Source organism: Electrophorus electricus, chromosome 17, assembly GCF_041902795.1.
Source record: "Electrophorus electricus isolate QZ-2024a chromosome 17, ASM4190279v1, whole genome shotgun sequence".
NCBI classification, from domain to species: domain Eukaryota; kingdom Metazoa; phylum Chordata; class Actinopteri; order Gymnotiformes; family Gymnotidae; genus Electrophorus; species Electrophorus electricus.
The window spans coordinates 5,732,501-5,757,500 of record NC_137513.1 but is presented as its reverse complement, the minus strand read 5'-3'; the positions used below and the strand labels follow the sequence as shown (position 1 = coordinate 5,757,500).

The following is a 25,000-nucleotide window of genomic DNA, read 5'->3' as shown; positions in this document are numbered from 1 at the left end:
GATGGAAAATGTGACTTCCAAAAGCAGAGTGCTTGGCATACTTCGAGTTCGCGTTGGTGTTTTTCTCCTTCGGCCTGAGCCATATCAATAAGACTGCCTTTCGGCCTCCCCTTTCAATAAGCCCTTTCACGCCTACTTAGACGCTGCATTTCTAACACCCAGACAGTAACTTTTTAAAATAATCTTTTATTTTGTAGTCAAAGAAGCGGTTCTGTAAAGATTCCTTCAATAATGTTTATCTGCGCTATAGATCATGAGGTCAGCGTCTGTCTTGCACCCTTTGCGACGTAAGCGTGCATGGACAGAACCCCACTGCTTTACTTCTCGTATGGTTTCAAGCTCCTCTCTCCGGCAGGTTAATTGATTTATTTAGCCTACATCTGTATTCCCTGGCTGCTCCCTCCCTCCCTAACGAGTTCCTAACGGCTTACGTGAGAGAAGCGCCATTAGCCCTAATGGCGGCATACATCAAAAGGAGTGCCCTAAAGGTTAGCAGGGAGGAAAACATGGTTAAAAAAGCCTCGATACGTAGACGGGCCGTCTGCAGATGGAGCCGTGATTTATAACCATCTCTTCTGCTCTGACACGCCGTCCCTGCGCTGAGTGGCTCTGAGTGCGCCTGTCCGGGGGCCAGGGGGCCATCTCCCATCAACCCCGTAACTCAATCACAGCGCAAGGAGGAGGGGATCACCCGCCCCCGGTGGGGGTGGGGGGGGAGTGCAGACCCATTTTGGAAAATTGAATTGTGACAGGGCACGGACTGTGTAAATGAGCATGATGTGACTTCAGGACGGATGCTGTCACTCCAGACACAGGATCGTGCTCGAGGTGACTCCAGGCCCCACCGTGGGTCCACTGTTTTGTTCTCTGAGTAAAGCAGGGCAGTCATGTGCTTGTGGTAAATGGATAGCACAGCTTAAGTGGGGTCTCTCACTAGTTTCGCGCTTGATGTAGTGAGCTGCTTGCGGTGTGGGTGTGCAGGGTGTGTGTGTGCGCGTGCACGTGTGTGTGTGTGTGTGTGTGTGTGTGTGTGTTTGTGTGTGTGCTTGTGCCGTCTGGGGCCCCGAAGAGCTTAATCAAGCATTCAGTCCAAGCGGCAGCATCAATACCTTGTGGCGCCTGTGTTTGTTGGACCCTTTGGAGAGTGCTCTGACAAGCCCACTAACAGACTGTGTGTAAATTGCCTTGGTCCATAAATTATTAAAGGAACCGTTTGCCTCCTAATTGATCAACACTAATGTGTTTTCTAATCACTGCAGTTGGAGTTTTTAGTGCAAATCCAAACAGTCACCATTGATCAAGCTGGCTGTTGGGGGGGCAGATGGGGGCGGATCCTGGACTCGCTCGGTCCCTATTCTTGACTCCTGCTGTTCTAGCACTTTCTTATCTCTCTGTCACTCTGCTGGCTAAGATGAAACACAGCAAGTGGGATCGAGCAGCAGTGCGTTCCCTCACCTTATGTCTGAGCAGATGTTTCTCTCACTGGAATTTGCACAGCAAATGCAAATGTGACTGCAACAAAATTGAATGAGCTCGGTCAAAAACAAACAAGCAAAAATGAATAAATAAATTAAAGTAGGTAACAGATGCAGAAGCATTTTTGTGAAACTTGATTAAGAATATGTGGAGTTGAGTGATAAAGCTGATGAAAAGGAAATTGACTCTCGCAAGAAATTGGCAGGTATGATGTTACTTGGTAGCAGAAGGTGAATACAAATCATGGGACCTGTAAAATATGGCTTATGGGGAAATATTTTGTCATTTACTTTGACTTGCTTGAATTTAGTTTGTCACCATAGGATTGCGAAAAAACACACAAAACAGTCTTTTTGCCTTTGTCTGTTTCCCTGAGACGCTGAAAACGGGGCTGACTATGGTGGGTAAAGTGGTGACCCAGCTTACGGGCACCCTGCCCTCTGGAGCGCCTGACGAAGAGGGCACTGCCCACAGCAGCATGCGCCGCACTGCCCACCAGCCCGGTGTGGTCACCATCATAGACACGCACGCCGTCGGAGAGGGCCAGGTACAGATCCGCGCGCCGACGGCCATGTCTCTCACAGCACAGGCCTCGTAGCGCGTCTACGTACTGTATGCACATGTAATAAATAACTTAAAGACTGACGTTAACACAGTTAGGTCTGAGATGTTAACAGTGTAAAATTTGTGAGTTGTGTTTCCAGTAATCCCTGTGCCGGTTTATTTTGTATGTTCACCTGTCTGACCTTGGTACTGAAAACCCAGCTTCTCTACTGTGTTCTCAGCAGTCTATTAATCCCATTCAAGACAAGTAATTTGTCATCACTATGCCATTAGGAAACAGCCCCAAGTTCAGCCGGTTCCAGGGCGGTAGCTGCTAGTCTCCTGACAAGAAGGCACTTCCTGCGAGCCCAGCCCGCCTCGCTGGCACAGGGGCGGCCGCGGTGACGGATCAGAAACGGGTCAGGCGTGCGGGAGGGGAAGGGCCGACCGAGGCCAGACGTGTCCGGGGGTCCGGCTCCGCTCGGACGTGCGCTTTAGCGCCGCCGTCGCAGACCAGGCGAAACTGCTCCCAGGTGTTGGCCGCTCACGCTGGACCTCTTTAATGGAGTGTCAGCTTTATGGGCCAGTTTAAATGTTTGCAGTTCTCCCGTTCAAGGACTTTTACTCAGACAGAGGTTAAATTGGAACAGATCTGTCCCATGATCTTTCCCCCCCCCCCCCTCCCCTCCTGTGTTGATTTTGACCCATGTAAATAGATTGCCTGGTTTTGTGGACTCTTTCAAAAAAAATATCTGAAGGTTAAACCACAGAGTGCCTGTGGCGGTCTGACCTCGCGTGCGACACCCATGGAGAGGTGTGATTTATGCTGCTTACGCACCGCTCCCTTTCACCAGAGCCAACCCTTTTTTTTTTTTTTTTTTTTTTTTTTACTAAAATCTCCTCATCGGAAAGAGGCCATAAATATCGACTTCTCCAGCAGGCGGTGTATCAGGCCCAGCCTCACAAGAAGCAGCGACTAGGCTGCTCTCGCGCCCGTCAGACACGTCGGCTGTGACGCGCATATGTAGCGCCGCGTGTCCACTGCGTTCTTTTGGAGCCAACGGTTTATCACCATGTTCCTCTGACCCACAGGTGTGATCTGTCACCTGTGCTACAGTTCCCATAAGGCATCATTACTGGCTAGAAGCTATTCCACCTGGATTTAATTCTCTCCCCAGAACTTTCTCTGCCACTTCACCTCTCATCTCATCTTATCTTCTTCACTCCCTGCTCTTTTGCCCATTTTAAGAAGCTGTCTTCCATGTCTATTTGTTTTCAAATTGCTACACAGAAATCTCCCTTTCCTGTCAGAGTTGGCTCCCCAAACGCATACATCGCCTGTTTTTGACCCTAATATAAGGGCTCTGTTTTTTGTCACTCTGGCAGTTTTGAAATAAAATGTCTTGGTTTGCAAGTGTGACTGTTTTGGGTTTGGACTGGATCCTGTTAAAAGTTGCATGCTCCTTAATGCAACACCCTGCTAGATTTATCGCTCTTCTCCCCAGCCGCCTCGTGTCTGGCCTTAGTTATAACCTCTTTCATGAGCAAACTCAACAGAGGGCCACTGACTGGAGAATAGTCCCTTGTGGAGCAACTCGCTTTCCATCCAACTCTCTCGCGCCATTCTCTCTTTCTTCACTGTTCGTCTGCCTGCCCGCCCGTCCGTCTGGGTCTCTCTGTCTCTCTCTGTCTCTTCCTGTCTGTCTGTTTACTTTCTCTCTCCCCTCTTCTTCTTCTCTCTTTCTGTGGTCAGTTTCCTGTAGCAACACATAACGGGATGAATTACAGATCCATAGTCCTGCTCTTTTAACTGCGAGCTATTAATCTCTTTCGGATATCAATAAGCAGAGAGACAGTCTAGAGTTTCCTCCTGCTGTGTGTGCGTTAACTCTTTCAACACTTTGCTTATTCCATGAGTGTTTCTGTCCGTGGACTGCTGCGTCCTATGGGGGCGTGTGCTCGCGCGTGTGTGCACAAAAGCGCTGGTTTAGTTAAAAAATGTGTCTTTGCCTTCAATACTGACTGGCGCATGAGTTTGCATGTAGAATTACTTTCTTTGGAAGTGGAGTAATTGCAGTCAGACTAAAACCACCTTTGATCAGCAGAATAATATAGATAGGTCTCAGAACACATGTTGTTTTCATAATTTGCTAAACCCTATTCAAGTCATCTTTCCTGTGATCCCATCAATTGCACTGATTAGACTCCAGTGTCAGTGACCAGCCATGTGTCTGAAATAAACACTGCCATCATTTGTTTTATTAACTTCTTTGTGTGGCATTACTGAAAGTCTGTGCGTGCGTGCGTGTGTGCGTGTGTTTTTAGGTTCTTGTGAGTGAAGACTCTGATGGTGAAGGCGTGGTCGCTCATTTTCCAGCCCACGATAAGCCTATATCCTGTATGGCTTTTAACCCAAGTGGTAAGTGTACACTTGTAATGCCTCGGTGACTCTTACTGACACGCAGAAACCCCACACCTAGTCAAGTCAAACATTTTCATCTTTACTCTTCGCCCAACGCGTCCGTAGCCGTTTCTTATGTTTGGATGTTTGGGAAGGATCTGTACAGTAGGGGAGCGTGAGGTTTTGAGCGGCTTGTTTGTGGAAGGCTGCGGGTCTGGTTAGGGACGCTTTAAGGCGCATGATCCTTCTGTTGTTTACGGATCTGCAGAGAGCTGGCAGGGGAAGGTGGCATGAACGCGCTCTATACCCCCACCCCCACCCGAGGCCTGAAGGCCAAGATCCCCCGCGTTTGGACTCCTAACACAACCCACATGCACAGAAGCACCGAACACGCCAGCACAGATTGATCAGCCCGTGGCTGTCTCTTCCGTAGCGTCAGCGGGCTAACTCGGCCCTTGATGTCCCACGGTGTCGAACCTTCCCTCCCCCACCCCCAGTGAACCGTGCAGGTCCAGTTTCACCTCTCAAAGCTGAGGCGAAATCTGAAGTGATCTCCCTGTCCGGAAGGCGCGGGTCAAGCCCATAACTCTTTATTCTTTTACTCCGCCTGTGTCACAACATGCTTTACCCTGTGGCAACAGTCGAAGGCGTTCCATTCATTACTCCTGACCTGTCCGAGCAGGACATCGCGAGACTGACCGGCCAGGGATGGCACCGTTAACGCAGGGCCGCCCTTGGCCTGACCTTGCATATGCCAGCCCCCCCGTGGCGGTCAGGGATCAGAACACTTTTTTTTTTTTTTTTTTTGGGTTCCGTGCGTCGTCGTGTTCGCCCCTCCGGAAATCCACTACAGCCGGTCCTTTGTGCGGCGAGTGTCGCGGGTAGAGTGGCCCACTAATAAGCACGCGCTGACAGCTTCTGCTAGCCGTTGCCCTCAGAAGAATCCTTCAAATACCTGTCCTTATTAACGTGCTGTGGGAAAGACCTCTGGGGACGGGTCCTTTTCCACAGCTTAGCCTCCTCAGACTGGGTTTTCCCACAGCAATAGGCCTCTTCTTATTGGGTGCCTGTTGATCGCACGCTACAGTTCGACTGGTGCAGCAGAATCGGTCTTTTTTTCCTCATGAACGAACGAATGAATAAAACGAGCCCAGCAGCTCATGAGCGACAAACCTGTTCTCTCATAACCTGTGGGTGAGGTTTTTTGTTTTTTTTTTAATTATCATCAATTTGAGGAAAACTGTATATTTTCTCTACTTTTTCTTGATGTGCTTATAAGCTTATGAGCAAAGATATTCTTCATATTTATATCTGGATCGAGAGTGCGTGTTTAAGCTGTAGTTTGTAAAAGAGCAATCACAGATGCCCTGTTGTTTTACTGTAGTGCATATTTGCACCTGTTTTTACACCTGACTGTTCTACTACTGACTGATCCATTATAGGGCTCATTGTTGTTATATGCATACTATAGCATATCAGATGTGCTTGTTTGTGCCCATGACACAAGAGACCGTGAAAGAAACCGTGGGCAGAACTCTGTGCAAACTGTGCGGCGCTCTGCCCCTCGTGACCTGTCTTTGGACTCAGGAGACCAGTCCCTTGGGGGCGCTGTTGGTTAACCTTTAGGCCAGTGAACAGCAGACAACCTTTGGCCTATTAACCTGTGTAGCGCAGAGTTGAAGTGGAGATGAAGCCGGTGTCCCGCCACCCCAGTGAATCATACAGTGACCATCATCCATGCGGCCCTTTGATGTTTACGGCGGAGCAGCTGCAGAGAGGTGGCAGCTTTGCATGGCAGAGCGGAGCAATACGGACACCTGTGGCGCCCTCCCGCCAGTGAACGGTGCTGTTTACACGGCCCTGCGACGGCATCAGAGAAGGGATGTCTCATACCAAGCCTGGTGGGGTTTTTTTTTTGTTTTTGTTTTTTGCAAGTCCTCAGAGCTTTTGCTTTCTTTATGTCTTTCGTTTTATGTGAATTATGTGAAAGCTGTAATGTAAAACACATCTGGGTAAAATGCACCGTCTAATTCAACTGCACCTCTCTTGGGACCAAGCACATGTGTGTCCAGTGAAAGGGTGAGCTAGACTTTTTGCTTTCTCTTAGGGGTTTTAGGCAGAGGTCCTCCACCCACACCCCCCACCCCCCTCGTTGCGGTGAGGGCTAAGCCCCAGCGTGGTCCTTTGTCGGGTACCCCTATGCCCCCCCAATCTGAGACGCTTTAGTCAGCAGTGGGGTGCGCTTAACTTCAAACAGCGTAACCTTCCACCTGGCAGCTTCGGTCCAGACTAACGGGATGCGTCCATTATCATGTCATTCACACGTAAACCACGAGGGCTGAAATAATCATTTTTGATTATGAAATTGCTTGGACCCACGGCAGGGGCCAACGAGGTTAGGCCGAGCATCTCGGCAGAGCAGTTTGCACATGCTTGTTGCCCGGGCACCATTAGGGCACACGGTCAAAAAAGCTCAGGTCCTCCTGTGTGTCTGGCGCCGCCCCTCACCGCTCAGCAGAGCGGGAGGACCAGCTGTGGTTCGGTGAGCAGGAGCTGCTCCCTGTCTCCCAGTGGCCCGGGGCCCTCCGCGAGTAATGCGGAGAAGGCCGCGGCGTTTGCCGCAAAGCCAGCTGCCACAGCGGGGCAGATTTCAGAAGCAGAAAAGGCAAAAGCCTGAAAAAATGTGACGATACTGACTGCAAAGCCCAGATGTCCACAAAAAAAAAAAAAAAAGGAGGGGAGGTGGGAGCAAGAAGTTGGGTAAGAAATCCGAGCCGTGCTGGAAGCGCGTTGGATGGACAACAGAAAGACCGGGATTGAAAACAGCGGGAGCGCTGCGGCCGGCACTCGCTCTGCGGTGTTGCAAGATCTATTCATAGGTGTGTAATTAAAGGACACTGCATTGCAGCTGAGTACCGCATGCACCTAAACGCTTGCGTCTCCATCCCATCCGCGGTCCCAAATTTGGCTGCAGCCTGGCGTGACTGAGGGTGTCCCCGCTAGACTCCGGGCCACTGCAGAGCGGAGAGTCGCAGTTTGGCAGCAGGCAGCAGGTTGGTGTAACGTGCTGCCAGGGTCGGGGCGGCGTGAGCCGTGTGACCTGCTGTAGTTGGACCCGACTGCTCGACGGCATTAAGTGTTCCATCAGTGTAGCACAGCTCTCTCTTAAAGGGCCGGTTCGATGTCTTGGCGCGTTTGCGTGTTGCGGGTGTGTCATGCGTACCCCGAGCTCACGCAGGACTCAAGTAAGAGAGCAAATTGAGGCCTGACATTTTGAACATGGTCCTGCTGGCACAAACGCAACTATGGAAATGCCCCCTACTCTCTCCATCCCAGTCAAAAAAAAAAAGGGACCCAGATTGCACAAATACCTTTTTTTTTTTTCCTCCCCCCCCCCGCAACAGAGAAGCTCCTCCTTGAAGTACTTGTTTGAATTAGCGGCCGCATCTGCCCTGTCCCTGTGTCAGCTGGGTGCTGAGGAGGGCCAGCAGAAACCAGAAGCCACGTTTATACTGTACCAGAGAGCAGCACCCCGTGTCACTGCCTGTACTCACAATGTCTTCACACACAGCTACCAGTTACGACCCGCGTCCAAACTCAGAGTTCAGAATCGCTCCAATTTGGTAATATGTGTGTGTGTGTGCGTGCGTGTGTGCGTGCATGTGTCTGGAGTTTAATAGGCATGTGTCTGAGGATCAGATTTCCATTTTGCGCAGTGCCTAAACACAGTGGGACGATCAGAAGGGATTAAGATGTTGCCTGGTCATGCACACTGCCAGCAGGGAGCGGGGTGTTGGTGCAGCTCACTCTGAGCACCAGTTCTGTTTTGGAAAGTTAGTAGGAAATCTGATGATCTGCTTTTTTTCTTCTTCTCAAAAGCCACTTTTTTGTTGGTTTAATCTTTTGATATGCTTTTCTACCCAACAGAGTGAATCTGGAATGCGAGCTGTTAAAAAAAATGACACCACCATCCTTCCTGTAATGAAGTGCTTGTATTTTTTTCTCCCAGATCCTTCCAGAGGATGTCCTGTGACATGTTTTTTGTGTGTTTTATTTTTAGTCTGATAACACTGATACAAACAAAGTTATTCTCTCATTTAACATTGCCTGATCTAATTCCGTTAATGTGTTTCTGCCTACTGAAATATGCTCTCCTTGATGTCCAGACATGTCAGTCTGTCAGAGAAAATCCTCGGACGTGATTATCATATAGTGGGACACTGTCTGTCGTACTTTCTTCAAATTTCTCCTTCACAGCCCATGGCTGCATATGCGACGGATGCGATAAACAAAACCCTCTGTGGTTTTGTAACTTGGACAATTTAGATTTGTTTAGGAGTGTAATAATAATCCCTTTTAAGTGTGTGATTCTTTCATATGCATGGAAATTCAGTAGGTGGAGTCCCTGGAGTTGAATATATTCAATTTCAGGCAAGCCAACTGTTTGTCCAAGAAACTGTAAAAACTGCTCTTGGAGCTGCTGTTTTTATGATGTTTCCATAAAAGTGGTAAAAGCGTTGTCTTGGGAAGGCGGTACCTCCTGTCTTAGCCGTAAAACCGCAGTAAGATCTCAAATGCTTTACTGTGGAAGTCTCGGCGCAACCCATATGCATCCTGGAAGCGAGTGAAGTCATTCCAGTGCCTCCCGGCACATCCTCGCCGTTCTTCCCCTCGTTTACATATGAAGGGACAGCAGCGTGGGCCCGTTTGCACCGGCAGCTTTCCGCCTCGCTGCTCTGCGGCCACACGCTCATCCTGTCAGCCAAGCCGTTTCGTTTCGTCCCCGCGCCAGGCCCTCCCGCGTCTGGCTGAACCATCAAACGCCGCTCTCCCAGTCTGACATGAATCCGCTCTGCTAAACTGCGCGGCGTTTAGCGTCGGCGTGTCGCAAAGACCCGCGAAACCTGATCAGCGGCACCGAATGTTTCAGGGGATTAATTAGTTAACAGAACACGACGCAAAAATAAAAGAAACATTTCGGTGAGACGAGATTATCCTGCACTGTCTGTCTCCCGGAAAACCGGATTATGCATTTCATCCATTCCCTTCTCTTATCTGGAGACTGAGGCTTTGCTGTGTTAGGTTGGATAAGCCTCTACCGGACAATGTGCTTTTCCGCCATCCTCTTGCTGACAGGTTTGGGTTCAGGAAGCCATAAGTGAACATGGACGGATCTGGAGAAGAAAAGCTTAAAAAGCAGTGGGGCCAACACAACTGTGCCTCTGTACTCCTCAAACTTTAGTTCACATTAGACCTTGAACCCAAAAGGCACTCATGCAATCCTGTTAAAAAAAAACAAAAAAAAAACAATGAAAGAAACTAGAATAACGACGGCCTCTTTTGATCTCTTAATATTCAAACTCTTACAGGTGGTCTGGCTGTAAAACAGATACATAAACATTCTCCCATTCTCCTTCATTACACTCGCCTCAAGAGCAAATGAGCCATGAGGGAGGCCCCCCCCCTTCCCAAGCTCACAGCTGAGATGTGGGAAGAGCTCCTCAAAGCCATCGTGCCAAGGGCCGAGCGCATGTCCCTGGTACCTGCGGGCCCAGATAAACAGGGTTCCACGCCACATGGTCCCGAGAGCCCCCACAGCCGGCCTAGTGGAACGTGCGAGGCACTCCGCAGCCGTGCTGTGCCGTGCACCGGGTCCCCATCCGCCGTGTCGTCCCCTGCGAGCCACATAAGCGAAAATCAAAGCCTCGTCCAGGCCGGGATCAAACAGCCATGCTTTTAGAAGCTCTCACTTAGTCTGTGAAAGATTAACAAGTTATTGACTGCATGGGGAGCCACGCAGGTCCCCTCCTCTGCTCAGTGGTGTTATCTGACGGTTGGAGTGAAGGTGGCCTCTGGACTGAGAAAGTGTTGCTTGCTTTAGGCCTGAGTGGGTGGCTTTGATGTGAAGCTGAAGCCTCCTTTATTGCTGTGTGTGTGTGTGTGTGTGTGTGTGTGTGTGTGTGTGTGTGTGTTCGTCTTCCTTGGCTTTCATAAACACCCCAGTAAGTGTAGCATGCAGGGAGATATCACCCAGCGGACGCCCACATGAACACAAACACGCACTGTGTGCTTTGCTCATGTCGTTACAGAAGTGCCCCCTGCTCCACAGACAAAGCTTTGTGATTGATGTTGTTTATTTGCTCTCTTTAGTCCCTCCACTTGCTCAGAAGTACATGTTTCTGGACAGAGCGATAGAGCTCTGTTTACTCTATGTTGTCCCTCTAAGATTTTTCCACACCTGTGTTTAATTTGAGATTTCCTCCATCTCAAATATTTTAGACGAGTGTTGTTAATTAAAACTGGATATTTTTGTTTCGGCACTCTGTACTGCCACGAGGGAGTTCTCCGTGCTGGCCAGGCTGCTGACATCATCTGCAGTGGTCCAACAGAATGACTTCCTGCACTTTCTGAAGCAGAGCATCCTTAGCGTGTTAATGGGATTTAGCAGCTGTTTTATGTTTTGGAGACCTGTCGAGGAAAACCCAGTGACGGGACACAGATCAGAAGTCATGAGTAACAGAAGAACGCTAGCGGCCACTTTGAGAGCCACGACGTCTATGGAAATTCATACGCGTGCGGGCAGCTGTCTGCCGTCTACTCATAAATAACGATGATTTTTTTTCTGCCTAGGGGTTGAGGTGTTATAAATAGGACGTGTCAAAAGTCGCTCTAATGTCTCGGGTTCCTGAAATTTCACATCGGCTTACCAGCACCGAAAAGGCCACTTTTTAATTTTGCTTCCCGCGGGCTAACCGACTGACGCCTCTCCGTGAGGCTCTGTATTTCAACAAGGCCGCAAAAGCCCCAGCGCCAGCTTCCCAGTCTCTACGCTCTTGGAGACCAGAGCATATCATCGGCAAACTCGCGTCCCCGCGCACTGGCCAAGCCTCATCCGTCAGAGCCAGGGGCAGGCGAGGGAGTGTGTGCGATCAGGCGGCCGGGTGGCCGGGCGGCCGGGCGAGGGAGAGGAAGCTCCCAGATAAACATACCGCAGCGCCTAAACTCCTAATCACTCCGCGCTTCCGTTTCCAGCCTCTATAATTAGAAGGCCATCTTTTCCATGTATTCCCAGTTGACGCAAATGCTTCTTGTGGCTTGGCACCTCGTTTGGGGAGTGGGTTAGTTTATGGCCAGCCTGGAGCTTGGCTTAGGCTTCTGATACAGCATAAATAGCTAACCACTGGCTAATTCACTGCCTGACTCTGTTTTTCTTTTTTGTGTGAGCGATCTTGGTGACCCCCTTCCTCCACCCCCACCCCCCCGGTTTCTTTCTCACCACCCGATGGGTTGGTGCGACCACGCCTTAAAGCAGCTGCAGCTCTGAAGTGTGAAGCCAAGGATGTCGGGGTTCTGGGTGGATGAGCTCATCTAGCACTTTGGCTATTTCTGTGTCAGTTTTATTTAATCTCCCTCGCACGTGTCTGTGCGAGGTCCTTTGCTACCCTACCACTTTTCTTTTATCTTTTTTCTTTGGTCAAGCCACTCTATAAAGAATGTTCTCTAATTACAGCCTCCTGTACCTTCAACATTAAAGCCCGAGCACTCGAAAGTAACTAATTGTCCTTGCAGTGAATTGCGTTCATGAGCCGTAGAGGCAGAAGCGGCGTATATTGGTCTGTAAAGTGCGCGTCCGACGCGAGAAGTCATGTCTGTGGACTGCTGTTGGACCCGTGCATGTCAGCTTGCGTTTTTTGAGCTTGTTCTGGTGTGGTTTGCTAAGTGTGTTTACGGTGAGAGACCGTGCTTTCTGTAGTTTCACCAACGACAAAAAAAGTTGAGGGCCGAGAGGCTCTGTCATCAAGGGTTCTGCATGGGATCTCCTGTGGCCACGTTTAAAATGGATTCACGCAGCGCCCTGCCCCTGCTGCAGGCGGACAACTGACCGTGCTGCCCGCTGCCCGATACAGATCACAGGGAAAGATTCTCATACATGACCGTCATTTCTAGCACTGCGAGCGTGTCTCTTGTCATGCTTGTTCTCTGAAGCCGGCCTGGATGTAATCTTGATACAGAGAACCACAAATTGGTAACCGGGGCCCTGTTGTTTAAAAGCATCCAGTAATAAACTGCTCTCTCTCTCTCTCTCTCCCTCTCTCCCTCCCTCCTGGACAGGCATGTTGCTGGTGACTGCTGACACACTGGGCCACGATTTCCACGTCTTTCAAATTCTCACCCACCCGTGGGCCTCCTCCCAGAGTGCTGTCCATCACCTGTACACCCTGCACAGGGGAGAGACTGAGGCTAAGGTCAGCACCCACCCTACACATCGCTGCTCCACCTGCACCTACAGCAACACCCCCATCTTCTGATGCTGTTCCTTTTGCTATATGCTAGACATGCAGTTACGGCTAAGTGCAGCTGGCAAATCAAATCCAGTTAATTACAGCAGTGTGATACCCGAACCTCCCTTGTGCGTGCACACATACCGGTGCTGCTTTCATCCGTGCGGACGTAACGTTACATGTCGGGATTCTCTTTATCATTAGCTTAATCGTTTCAGGCCCCCGAGGGCCACCCACAGCTGTTTACGGTGACTGCGTCGCTGGGTCTCTGGAAACGCGTGTGCTTTTCATCGTCTCCCAATCCCTTTGTGTTTTCTAAACACTGTCAAGGGACTGGAGTGGGAGCGGCAGCGGAGTGCTACACAGAGCGGGACCTAGTCCTGCTGCTGAACTCTCCCTGCTTCTTTCATGATATGCCACGCAGTGTGAGCGCGAGACAACAAACAGCGTGTCCGTGGCCTCAGGAGAGTTCAGGCTGCTCTGAAGCAGGATGTGGAACCAGCTGTTGCACACCTCTGGCGTCCAGCCCCTCCCGTATGCATTTAAAGTGAACGGATTCCAACGGGGCGCATTTCATAGGGATGGCGCACAGTGTCAGAGGTCATGGTCAGAGCAAGAGGGTGCTTTTCCCCCCCCACTGCACTTTTGCACTGGAATTTAATATTCTCAGTATTGATATAGTTTATGAGATGTCCTCTCTTGTGGGTTCCTTATTCAGTTTCCCACAGTCTTGCATCCAGAGATCTTTGGTCATTAATATAACCAATGTGTTCTTGGGACAGAAAAGGCCAAAGTGGTAAATTGGCTAAAAGTTCACCAGGCAGACGGCGAGCGTGTGACTCGTACCCGCGACCGCCGCTGGAGTCAGACCAATGGTTTGGACAGCTACCTGAGCCTGTAGGGCCGTGGCCAACAGACACCCCCATTGGGTTAATGCACCCCAGCACCTGTACACCGCATCATCCGGCTCTACAGCGAATGGACGAGAGAGCGAGAGCGAGAGAGAGCGAGAGCGCGCGTCCGAAACTCTTATTTCTCCGCATCCTGCATCGTTAGCCTTCTCCCCAAGCTTTCCACGGCCACAGTCACGGCACGGGTGCCCGCGCAGCACAGAGACGTGGATCCTGCGACAGCTGGGGGGTCATGGTTCATTCCAGGACAGACAGAGCACAGCGTCATGTCTTGGCATTATGCTCTGCAAGAGTGACGGCCGAGTTTTCACACAATTTTTCATGGAAAATGAATGACCTGCCTGAGAAACTGGTGTTTGTAGAAAGCGGTTAAAAAGTCCAAGTACACAAGCAGTCACCTGCCAAAGTAGCTTTGGCAGAGAACCGAGGGCAAGGAGCAATCACTAACATCCTCCTGAAGCCAGTAACCGTCCCTGCGCTACGAAAGTGAATTTCCGTTCACGACCTGTTATGTTATCGCAGAAAACCATTTTGGGGAACGGCTACGGTGATTTTTTTTTTTTACGGTCTTCACTCTCCTAAATACCGTTCTGTGTGTCACAGCTGTTAGGCCAAAACGCCTTTTCTCCACTTCTTTTTTTATCCCTTCAGTTGGCAACTCGTGAGGTTTTATTTGCTTTAGCAGAGCTAATATTTATCTCTAGAGGCCTGTGCTCTTTCTAATGCAGCCAGTGTCAGGTTTGGATATGTACATAAAGCTGCCCTCGGCTTCAGTACGCATGCCTCTCTCGAGGTCTCCCAACACGTTGCGTCTCCCTGCCCTCTCTAAAAGCACACCTCTGCCACTATCCCCCTTCTACTTTAAACAGGGGTTTTTCCTCCCTTGTGCTTACAAATATTGACAACACATTGACTGAAGGAAAAAAACAAACATTGCAGTTGGCTGCAGTCTGAGATCTGCCTGTGACTGTCATGTAAATGCAAAAATGCATTGCCAAGTTGGGCATCCTGTCTGTCTGTCTGTCTGTCTCTGTCTCTGTCTGTCTCTGTCTGTCTGTCTGTCTGTCTGTCTCTGTCTGTCTCTGTCTGTCTGTCTGTCTGTCTCTGTCTGTCTCTGTCTGTCTGTCTGTCTGTCTCTGTCTGTCTGTAGGCGAAACATTTTTATTTTCATCTGCAGAGTCCCATTTTTTTCACCCATTTCAGCGTTTTATTCCCTTACTTTTGTGAAGTGCAGCTGGTTCAGGTAGTGGTGACATTTCAAGCTCTTTTATTCAGTCGATCTTGTGATAGGTGAAGGCGTCATAACTCCCATGGTCACAGAACGCGCCGTGTGCAACGGGCTCAGACAAAACCTCATTTTTGGGTCCTGCGTGCCCCCCGTCTCACCAGCTCCGCGGTTTATCCGGGCCCAGACTTTGATGTGGCGTTGTAAACTGGCACAGGCAGCAGAGAGAGCGCCCTCCGAGGCGCATTATCTTCAGCAGAGCAAATAAGACATGTGCTAATGCAGCGTGGGCAGACCCAGGCACTCGGCCTTATCTCACTGGGCTGCCTCGCTCGGCTCAGTCTGACTACCCGGACGCTCGGAGAGCTGACCTTGCTGCGCGTTTAAGGTAGACAAGGCTCCAGGACCCCTCCCCAGCAGCGAGAACGTGTGCCGTTTCCTCTTCTCATTAGCTCTGATTAAAACCGTCCGCAGTTTGTGTGCGGGAGCAGTCCAAATCTTCCAGATCACAGTGACCGATAAAGGAGCCAGACACCCAGCGAAGGAGAATTCAGCGAGGTCGGCCTTGCCGCGCCCTCCGGGGTCGCTCCCTGAGACCCGCTTATCTCCAAGCGCGGTCGATCCAGCGCGGCGGGCGACACGTCGAAACGGCTGAGGATCTGATAGGGGCCCTCAGACGGGCCGGGCCGGCGCGTTCCCGTAGGTGACGGCTGCCCGCCGAAGGTGCTGCCAGGAATGCAGCTGGGTGCCGCTCAGTGCGGAGGGCGGTCTAGATGGCCAGATCCCCGTGCGAGACTGTCGACAGGGCCAGCGCTGGCACGGTCCAGACTTCAAGAGGCGGCGCCGCCGCCGGGGCCTTATCTCTGCCGCTCTGAGACGAGCTCCCGCACACGCACGGGCGCGCACACACCTCGCGAGCGCTTTAATCGCGAGCTCGAATGGCCCTGCGTGTGCGTTAGCCTCACAGCGCCGCTGTTGTCGATGGCCATGGAAGAGCCACAGAGCAGAGTGGCGGGGGAGAACTCCCAGCGGGGCTCAGCGGGCCGCTGTCTCTGCTGCCTTGCCTTGTACCTGGGCCCCGCCTGGGCCACCCGGCCCTCGTCTATCTTCCTTCTCCTCGTCACATGGCTCACATTTTTGGGGAGATGTTATCTGTGAGATAGCTGGCTCTCTCTGCTTGCTGCCCTTGGCGATGCAGGCTAAACACGACTGGTGTAAAGGTGGCTGGTGTGGGGTAAATGACTTTTTGTATTGTCACCTCAAACCTTCACTCAGCTCTCAACAATGCTCACCGCGTCCAGCACTGTTTCTCGTTCTGTTCCCGTCAGCTTTTTAAAAAATATATTCACTCGCGATAAACCTGGATCACTTTGAAACAAATGAGTAATTTCTACTAGTGCGTTATTAATGCACTCTTTTTGTGTGTCCCATGTGAATTTTTCCAGTAGCAGTTTTTGGCATTTATGGTTGCATTTCTTTTTAAATTGTATTATCACACAATCTGCATAAAGCTGTTTTCTGAGTTGATGCAGAACTTGATTACCCTCAGTTTCTCTGTGTGTGTGCGTGTGCGTGTGCGTGTGTGCACGCACGTATTGTCTGCAGGTGCAGGACATCTGCTTCAGCCAGGACTGCCGGTGGGTGGTGGTGAGCACGCTACGTGGCACCTCCCACGTCTTCCCCGTCAACCCGTACGGCGGCGCACCGTGCGCACGCACCCACCTCTCACCGCGCGTGGTCAACCGCGTGAGCCGCTTCCAGAAGAGCGCCGGCCTGGAGGAGATCGAACAGGAGCTGAGCAGCAAGCAGGGTGGCCGCTGCAGCCCCGTACCCGGGCTCTCCGGCAGCCCCTCCGGCTCACCCTTGCACGGTCAGTGCCGCCACCGTCTGCGCTGCGCGAGCAGCATGTGATTGATTATAGTGATTAGCTGCCGTGTGAGATCACTTCACCCATCTTGGCTCGCTACACAAGCAAATCGGAATGCTGAGGGTGTTCGTGGGAATTTCATTTCAGAATATAGCAGCAGCGTATATTGCACATTCTTTGTTCATGAGGGTGCATGGAGTTTCCTCATTGTTATTATTTCTGAGCCAGTTGGCAAACTTGCCTTCCTGCTAAATGGAGACACCAGTGTAGGTTCATGGAAATCCACCCGTGTGGACTCTTTAGCTTCAATGCAGGCAATTCTTGATATATTCAAGAATGTATTTATTTATTTTTTTAAAATTTAGACTTAATACAAGTTTAGCTTTGTTGCAAATTCTGAGAAGTGCGTCAAAGTCGCATCTGTCTCTCTGGCTCACCTGAAACAAAGCGCACTTCTGGAATATTTCCGCCAAAGTTTCCTCTCCTGACGCGCTCTAGTCATGTTGGCTTAAATGGTTCCTTCCAGCATTGACGACTACAACAATAGCTGCTAAGCGTGAGTGACTTTAGACAGATATGACCATTAAGGAGTTAATCCTGTCACCTTAGAAGGCTTTGCACCCTAGAACGCTGACCTCAGTGTCACAGTACTGTGCGATGTCCACTGTATTTGCCAACCACTGTCCATGGCTGCGAGCACACTTGACTGACAGGCACGCGCACACATACACAGATGCACGCGTACGGTGTGTGCCGATTGCCAGAGCAGCTGGCATGCTTGTTGACACTGTTTACCTATCAGCACTCTCAAGTCCACCAAGCGGCTGTCTGATGAATCAATACCCCACACGTGACGAGGGCGCCCTACTGAGCTGTGGGCTCTGCAGGTTTGGCTGGGCCTGTCGGTGGGGGGGGGGGGGTTGTCGAGAATCCCCCCCCAAAACCCCCCACCCCACATGCGCACATCCATGGGGGCTCGCTGGCTGGCTTCCTCCCCCGTAGTCCGGCCCCATCCGTCACGCGCGGCTCACGCTCTCCCTGCTGGCCTCCCGTTTTTCTCAGGATTCTGTCATGCTTCCTGCTCTCACTCGTAACTCTTCCTCGTGCGGCTGTCTTCGGGGGTCGGGGGGGCGAGTGCAAAATTTACCGTTTGTCCGTTTCCACGGCGAGCAGGCCAGAGCTGTGACATCACAGCACTGGAATGCGCAGCGTGTCACGGAGGAGCATTTCTCCCGCGCCCGCAAAAGCCGGCGCGGGGAGCCGCGGCGTAAATCATGCTCGCTTTTCAAAGCGGGGGCAGAAGGGCCACCTGTCACCAATTAGTCCTCTCAGCCTCGAGCTGCGCCCGCCGCTATGGCAACTGGGTGACAACCTGACGCGGAAGGAGACGAGGCCATTGACGGGTGGGGGGGGTTTGAAATACTGTACAGGTATGCATTTCAAAGCGCACGACTGTACCCGGCTTTTACAACTTCAGGGTTCGCTCTGGAGGTCCCCAGGCTGAAAGATGGGAGAATAGCAGAGTCTGGCTTTCACATTCACACGTGAGTGGGAGTGTCAGTGTGAGAGTGTGTGTGTGTGTGTGTGTGTGTGTGTGTGTGTGTGTGTGTGTGTGTGTGTGAGCAAGGTAGGAAAAGCATTAAACGGGTCCTGCTCACCTCTTTCCTGTGAGGCCTTGCGAGACCCTGTCTTCTAAGGCCCTTGCGCACAGCTGGAATGTCTGGGCCAGTCCCTGCCTGGTAGACACATCCAACCCTGTACACCCCCCCCCCCCCCGGTCCTTCCTCGCCTTCCTTCAGGGGCATCAGCACCCACTTAACCTCCTCTGCCTCAGCGCTGCCTGGCCTTCTGAGAAAGGGAGAAGAAGAGAGAGAACCTTTATTTACATGCCGTACTGTAGGTCAGGGGCCTTCACTTAAGCTACCTTACCTATTCTCTTCTCACCTCAAACCATGCTTGCCTTGGTCTGAAAGTATTTAAGTCTCTTCTAAGTATTGCAATGACATGCAATGCTCAGGCTCTACTCTAGTGTTCTCTTCTTCACATTAAATCTTTTCATGTTTTTTTATTTCGATTTACCCAGTTGACCTGAATTTCCATAACAGGCTGTTATAAAGCCCCTCTGCCACATCCAGCACCATGTCATGGACTTATCCCCTTAAAAGTATCTAGATTGTTTTCCGTTTCACCTTCCGCATTTTCGGTGAAGTGCGAGGTCTGTGGGTGTGAATCCGGCAGCCAAAATCAGATGATGATGTGTATGAAAGGCTGCAGCACAATAGCCATAACAGCAGCCTTGTGATTGCCGCCTGCGACAGCACACGGCTGTGGGGAAGGAACTGCAGCAGTACACATCCTTCTAAGCTGGCAGACTGCAGAAAATAGAAACGACAATTGGCCTTTCTTCACTCCCTGCTTAATTGTGGAATTTTTCCTTTCTATTTTCGCAGCGCTCGTTTTTCCCCCTCTGCAGACGCAGGGAACTGTCGGATAACCCAACAATAGATGCTTTTGTTTCCAGGTCATGTACAGTCCTCTCAGTGAACATAGTTTCGGTACCCATTATCCAGTATTGCTGCTTTAGTAAAGATTTAACAGAACTGTGGAACCTTAGAATTTATGACCTCTGCGATATAAACTTTATATTGTAGCTGATATTGCAGAGTCTCGCCCCCCGTGTCTAGCTGACGGGTGGTTTGGTTGGATGGGGCCTGCAGCTCTGGCAGTAAATGGCTGTGGGGAGTGGAGCAGCAGGTTGTCGGGATTGTGCTCGCACGCCGAGGCTACTTGGCATCACGCCCTGGTTTCTCCTTTCTGGGTTTAGGATCTTTAATCAGCAACATGCACTGTTAGAGAACCAGGAACTTTTAACTTTAAATGTTTTTATGCTGGCATATCAAACTTGTGCAGGCATCTCAAACTTGTGGAGAAGGTTATATCTAAGAGCCTGGCTGGGTTTTTAAATGTTTTTTTTTATTTCAGATAACCTTGGTGATCATGCAAGAAACAATGGGAAGCTGTTAATTCACTGTTGATTAAAGGCATACTTCCCGCCTGCCACGAAAAGCCAGTGTGTACTGTGATTGGGTCTCATGGCAGTTTTATCTGCAAGAATGCCCTTTTGCATCATTCATCATTGTGAAGTGAAAACATGAGTCAAGTCAGAAGCCATTCGAAAGAGAGCGTCTAAGAGCTTCACTCTGAAGCACAGCGTTTGAGAGCTTCACTCTGAAGCACAGCGTTTGAGAGCTTCACTCTGAAGCACAGCGTTTGAGAGCTTCACAACGAAGCAGATCGTTTGAGAGCTTCACAACGAAGCAGATCGTTTGAGAGCTTCACAACGAAGCAGAGCTTAAACAGCTTAAACAAGGACAGAAGGCTGCTATAGTGTTTTTACTGCATTTAATTATTATTATTTTTTTTTTCTCATACAGATGTAAAATGCACTTTCATAAATGTTCCAGGTAAATCGCAGTGGTCAATGACATGCCATTACACTTTTGTACTGTGCAGAGTAACACTCATCCAGCTGACCTCTGTCTTATTTGGTGTGCATGTGGGACCAGATCTGATCTGCTCCAGCAGAGCCAGCAAACACACTCTCTGTAATCACTAACTGCCTCCTCTGCTTTTTGTGATGTGTACACACACACACACACACACACACACACACACTCTCTCTCTCTCTCTCTCTCTCTCTCTCTCTCACACTCACTCACTCTCACCCTTGAAATCCATCCCTGGAACTTTAAGACAACGCGCTTTTAAAGATAAAGTGCCACTCATCTGCTCAGTAAACATCAGGCATCCAATCAACCCAGGCATCAAAGCGCTTGTCTTGTTTTAACATACCGCATGTGCTGTCCCATTCAGACTTGCTATCCTGGAGATTTATTGCTCTGGTTATAGCGTGTTATGTCCATGCCGCAGCGCTGAATGCAGGCATGCGTGCCGTTCCCTTTCCGCCCTTTGTGTGGCGCTGTGCTCTCAGCTTTCTTTGGCAAACGGCAGTGCAGTTGCAGCTGGCTCCCTGCGTCCTCTCTACAGCGAGCAGGGGAAATGTCTACTAAGGCCAAAAATGTCTAGATACGAATCTAATCCAACAAACGGGCTGGAGCCACTTTGTAATTTATGCAAAGTTTTATGAATGGCCTTCCCTTAAGAGTGACCTGTATCATTTCCTCTCCTACTTGTGTCTTAAAGACACAGTAGTTAAAAAAGCAGTGCACCTCTTCAGTCCATTCAGAGAATACAGTCATTAGATCTATAACTTTTAATATTATATAATAGAAAATTAATAGAAAATACCATGAACCATGAAAAATGACTGAGATTTCATTTTATAGGCATTTTTGTTTGTTTCTTTGTTTGTTTGTTTTATATTACTTCAGTTCTTGTAAAATATGTATTTACTGTGCAGTATTACGTATAATAAATCAGATTCGTGATTATATTTTAGTCGGGGTATTTGGTACCATACTTTTTTTTCTCTAGTCATAGTTGTCACAGCTTTTCCACTTGATGAGGACATACTATATATTTTATATTTTGCTGGATAAAGGATAATCAAATTTTGCACTTGTATGCATCCTTTCGGATTTTTGCATGCCATTCCAAAATGTGTTCATATTATCATTTAAAATGAACACTCAGGATTTTTTTTATTGTATTTAGGTTTTGACAAATGTATATTAAACAGTATCTTACCTTCATTCAATAAAAAGCTCAAACATATTTCTGTAATGGCGTGACTGGCTGACCAGTTGATGGCACACCATGTTTAAGCGTGGGAGAGAGGCAGCGCAGTCCGTCCCCTGCCAGCCGGCTTCGGCGCCTCCTCTCCCTGTCGTCCACGTCAGGCAGAGGCCCATGATGAAGCGTTCGGCCCGTTCCCACCCTGTGGAGCTGGGCGTTTGACACTTCTCATGACCCAAGTCGCTGCGCTGGCCCACGAAGCTGCTCTCACTTCGCTCAGCGTCACTTCCAAACGAAAACGTTTGCTGCAGTAAGCAAGTTTAATTAGGTCAGATATACATTTTTATTTTTCAAGGCAATTGTTTCCCTAGATTTTTCTTTATTGAAACCTCGGCTTGAATATGTTCCTTACATACGTTTATGGTGATGCTTTGATTTTTTTTTTGTAACATTCAGAGATGCAGAAAAGTTGGTTGTATTTTTTTTTTTTAAATAATGTAAACAGCAGGGAACTTGTCATTGATTGATTGATTGTATATTTAACAATATTTACTTTCAAGGCCAGGATATGAAAATAATACTAGTCACAGATAGATCTCCTGAACTTTTTTGGGTTTTTTTTTCTCTCTAATGGGATTTACAAGCAGCTTGCTTATCAGACTGTTACTAGGCAAACCGGTGTTGTTATTGGATGTTAATCATATATTTGAGTTCAGTTAGTTCAGCATGGGTGGCGTTTTAGTCGGATTCTAGAGTTCTTAATTACATAAAAATAGTTAGAAAACAGTGCTTGTTCCAAATGGGTAGAGTTACCACTAATTCCCATGGTTGGAAACATATAAGAGCAAGTGAGTTGGAAGGAATGAATGAATTTGGGAGGCACTGAACATGTGGCTATATGGTGGTAGTATTAATTAAAGGAAACCTACCATACCGAGATGCTTTACACATAAATGGATTCTGAGTTAAAGTCCTAAGAAACAGACAGAACCTGGTATATCATCATTAGAATTCTCTAAGAGTCTGTTGTGATCTGGTTACACAGAACTGACTTAAATTCTTTCCTAAAACTGAGTTTGGGTTTTTCAGTAGGACGAATGTAAATAATGATGGATTTGTCTTCTTTCCCTTAAAATAGCTAATTAAGAGTTGTTGTTATTGTTATTGTTGTCATTGTTATAATGCAATGGTATGCATTATTGATTTTGGATATTGCTATTGCTGCGTTAAGACTCGTAGATTTGCTTTCTTTCAGTATCGCATGATGTCGTGCATGAAGTGGAACGCTGGCATGCCCTGGGCGTTTGACAGAGCCTCAGCTAGGGACATTTCTCTGTTTCTGTATGTTTAAGGAAATGTGCTTTGGCTTTTCATTGGCCCAGTGTGGTTCTGTTTAAATCTGTCTGAAGTGGCCTTTTGTCATAGAAGCGTATGCGTCTTGGAAGGCTGAATACGGTCCCCACTTACGCATAAGTAAATTGACATGATCAGATTACTGGCTCGTGATCAGAGCCACATGCCGAGGCCCATTGATTGAGTCTCTGGATGCCTTCCTGTTCATCCACTCATGCCCCGTTTGCTCACTCTTCTCATCAGAGGTGAAAGATCCAGAGCCCTGTGTGCGCGCGCACACACACACACACACACACACATGCACATACTCACCCTCCCTTTTATGATCACTCTTTCAAACCAACTTGCTCACATATGGTTCTAGTAATACTGTCATCTGAGCCACAGAAGAGCACAGATTCCCACTGTCACTAAGGTGCTTGTCTGATGAGCTGTAAATGCAGACATGTTGTAAACTATTGGATCTGATTTCAGACATCCTGGAGAGCATACGTTTAGTGCCTCTTGCTTAATAAATTATACATCTAGACGGCTGTGTAGTCCATTTCAATAACATTTATACAGCAATCTTAAATAAATTATCTTAATTTTGGAATAAGTGACATTATGATTTAGGTTCAGGTCTCTTTTCTCTTCTTTAGTTCAAGGACAGTACCAATCAGCAGGGACTATTGCAGTGTCAGAATTCCATTCATACAGTGCTAACTACCAAACATTGCAGCCACGAGGAGGAAAAAATTAATTCAGGAGTTAGTAGTAATGATGCCTGATATGAAGGCTTCCTCTGTGATCTTTTCTGTTACTCAGAGTATACACAGGGCATGCTGTTATGGATCCCTCAGTAGACTCTGTTCTACATTTTAAACTCAGACGGAAGTATCCCAGCCTTCTTGTAAAAGAAGTATTGCTTGAGTAATATGGCTATACCCATAGTCAGGATGTTTTATTGAATATTTTATTTAAAAAAAAATCTGCAATAGTGTGTGCGTTAAAACTTTAAACAGCTCTGTTCTTAACTTCCAGCCAGAGGGACCTTGGGAGAGGAACTGGCAATGTGCCCTTTTCACAGACATGGGCTTGACCCCACCGTGAGGTTTAAAATAGCAGACCAGCAGATACGATGAAATAAAAGGCCAGGGCGACTGCTGCCTTGGATCTGTTGTGCTATTACCTGGGAGTCGCCACTGATGTCTTTTCCACCGATGTCTGATTTCTTCAGAAAACAGTAAATCTTGCGAAGCTTATTTTCCTTGCAGCATCTGTGTTTTATAATGGGACTTTTAATTTGTTTTCACTTTGTCCATTGGGATTGCTTTTATCCGGCACTTTCTGGCCTCCAGTTTTGGCTCCCCTCGACCCCCCCCTCCCTCGCGCCACCTCCCCCTCCCTGGAAGTGAGTATTTTAATAATGATAGTTCTGGGAATTGGCACAGCCAGACCCGACATGACAGCACTTTCCCCCTAGTGTAGCAGCACAGTCATTGTTCCTCTTCCTCTAATCCCCCCACCCCCCATCTTCCATACCCTTATCCCTGTGCCTCCTGTGTGCTGCACCCACCACTAGAACATATTTGGGGAAACTTGGACCTGCGTGAGCAGATGAAACCGTATATATCAAAGTATTCCCAAGGTACACTGGTGCTTCTGTGTGTGCCTCCTCTTCACAGATGTTACTGCGGCACCATCTCAAGGCCTGCTGCTGCTCCCTTGATGTTTCCCAGTGTTTAATACTTTTAAACCTGACAAGCCACGCAATTCAATGGCCGCATTTTTTCACATTGATAAAGAAACAGGTCTGCACGGTGTTGCTTATCGGATTGGAACAGGACGGTTTGTGGCACTATTTGAAAGCACGTCTCGCTCTGCAGGCGTCGAAGGCGTTGAATCGGGACGCTGCCACCCCGCACTTTGCCATATGCAAATAAAACTGCTTGGGGGAGGAAAAACAAAGTCTCAGTGATGGCGCGCTCAACCCAGCACCATTTGAAGAAAATGCAAATAGAGTAGGGTGAGCCAGATCTGCGGGGTCAGGTGACGGCGCGACCTGGGCCTTGTCCAGGAACGGGGTGCACAATGCCTGTGGATTTGCATCGATAGATCCCCTTTCCATCGGCCCGCCTGCGTATCACTGTGCAGGCTCTCATACGTGACTCATTTAATCAAATAATGGCTCCATAACCAGCACGGCTTGGAGCTGTGAGGCACCTCGCGTGCTTTAAAGTACACCCAGGCAAGCCGTGTTGTCTT

At 49.0% G+C, this 25,000-nt stretch overlaps 1 protein-coding gene across 4 annotated transcripts in view; it reads left to right on the top strand.

The window, feature by feature from the left end:
• bcas3 (BCAS3 microtubule associated cell migration factor) overlaps nt 1-25,000 on the top strand; it is a 163,279-nt gene that overhangs the window by 23,095 nt on the left and 115,184 nt on the right. For 3 of the 4 annotated variants that reach the window (XM_035533993.2, XM_035533992.2, XM_035533995.2), the window contains exons 12-15: nt 1,853-2,023; nt 4,345-4,438; nt 12,533-12,666; nt 16,444-16,708. In XM_035533993.2, the coding sequence (XP_035389886.1) occupies nt 1,853-2,023; nt 4,345-4,438; nt 12,533-12,666; nt 16,444-16,708 (664 nt within the window). The remainder of the gene's footprint in view (nt 1-1,852; nt 2,024-4,344; nt 4,439-12,532; nt 12,667-16,443; nt 16,709-25,000) is intronic. The other variant, XM_035533994.2, reaches the window with a different exon arrangement.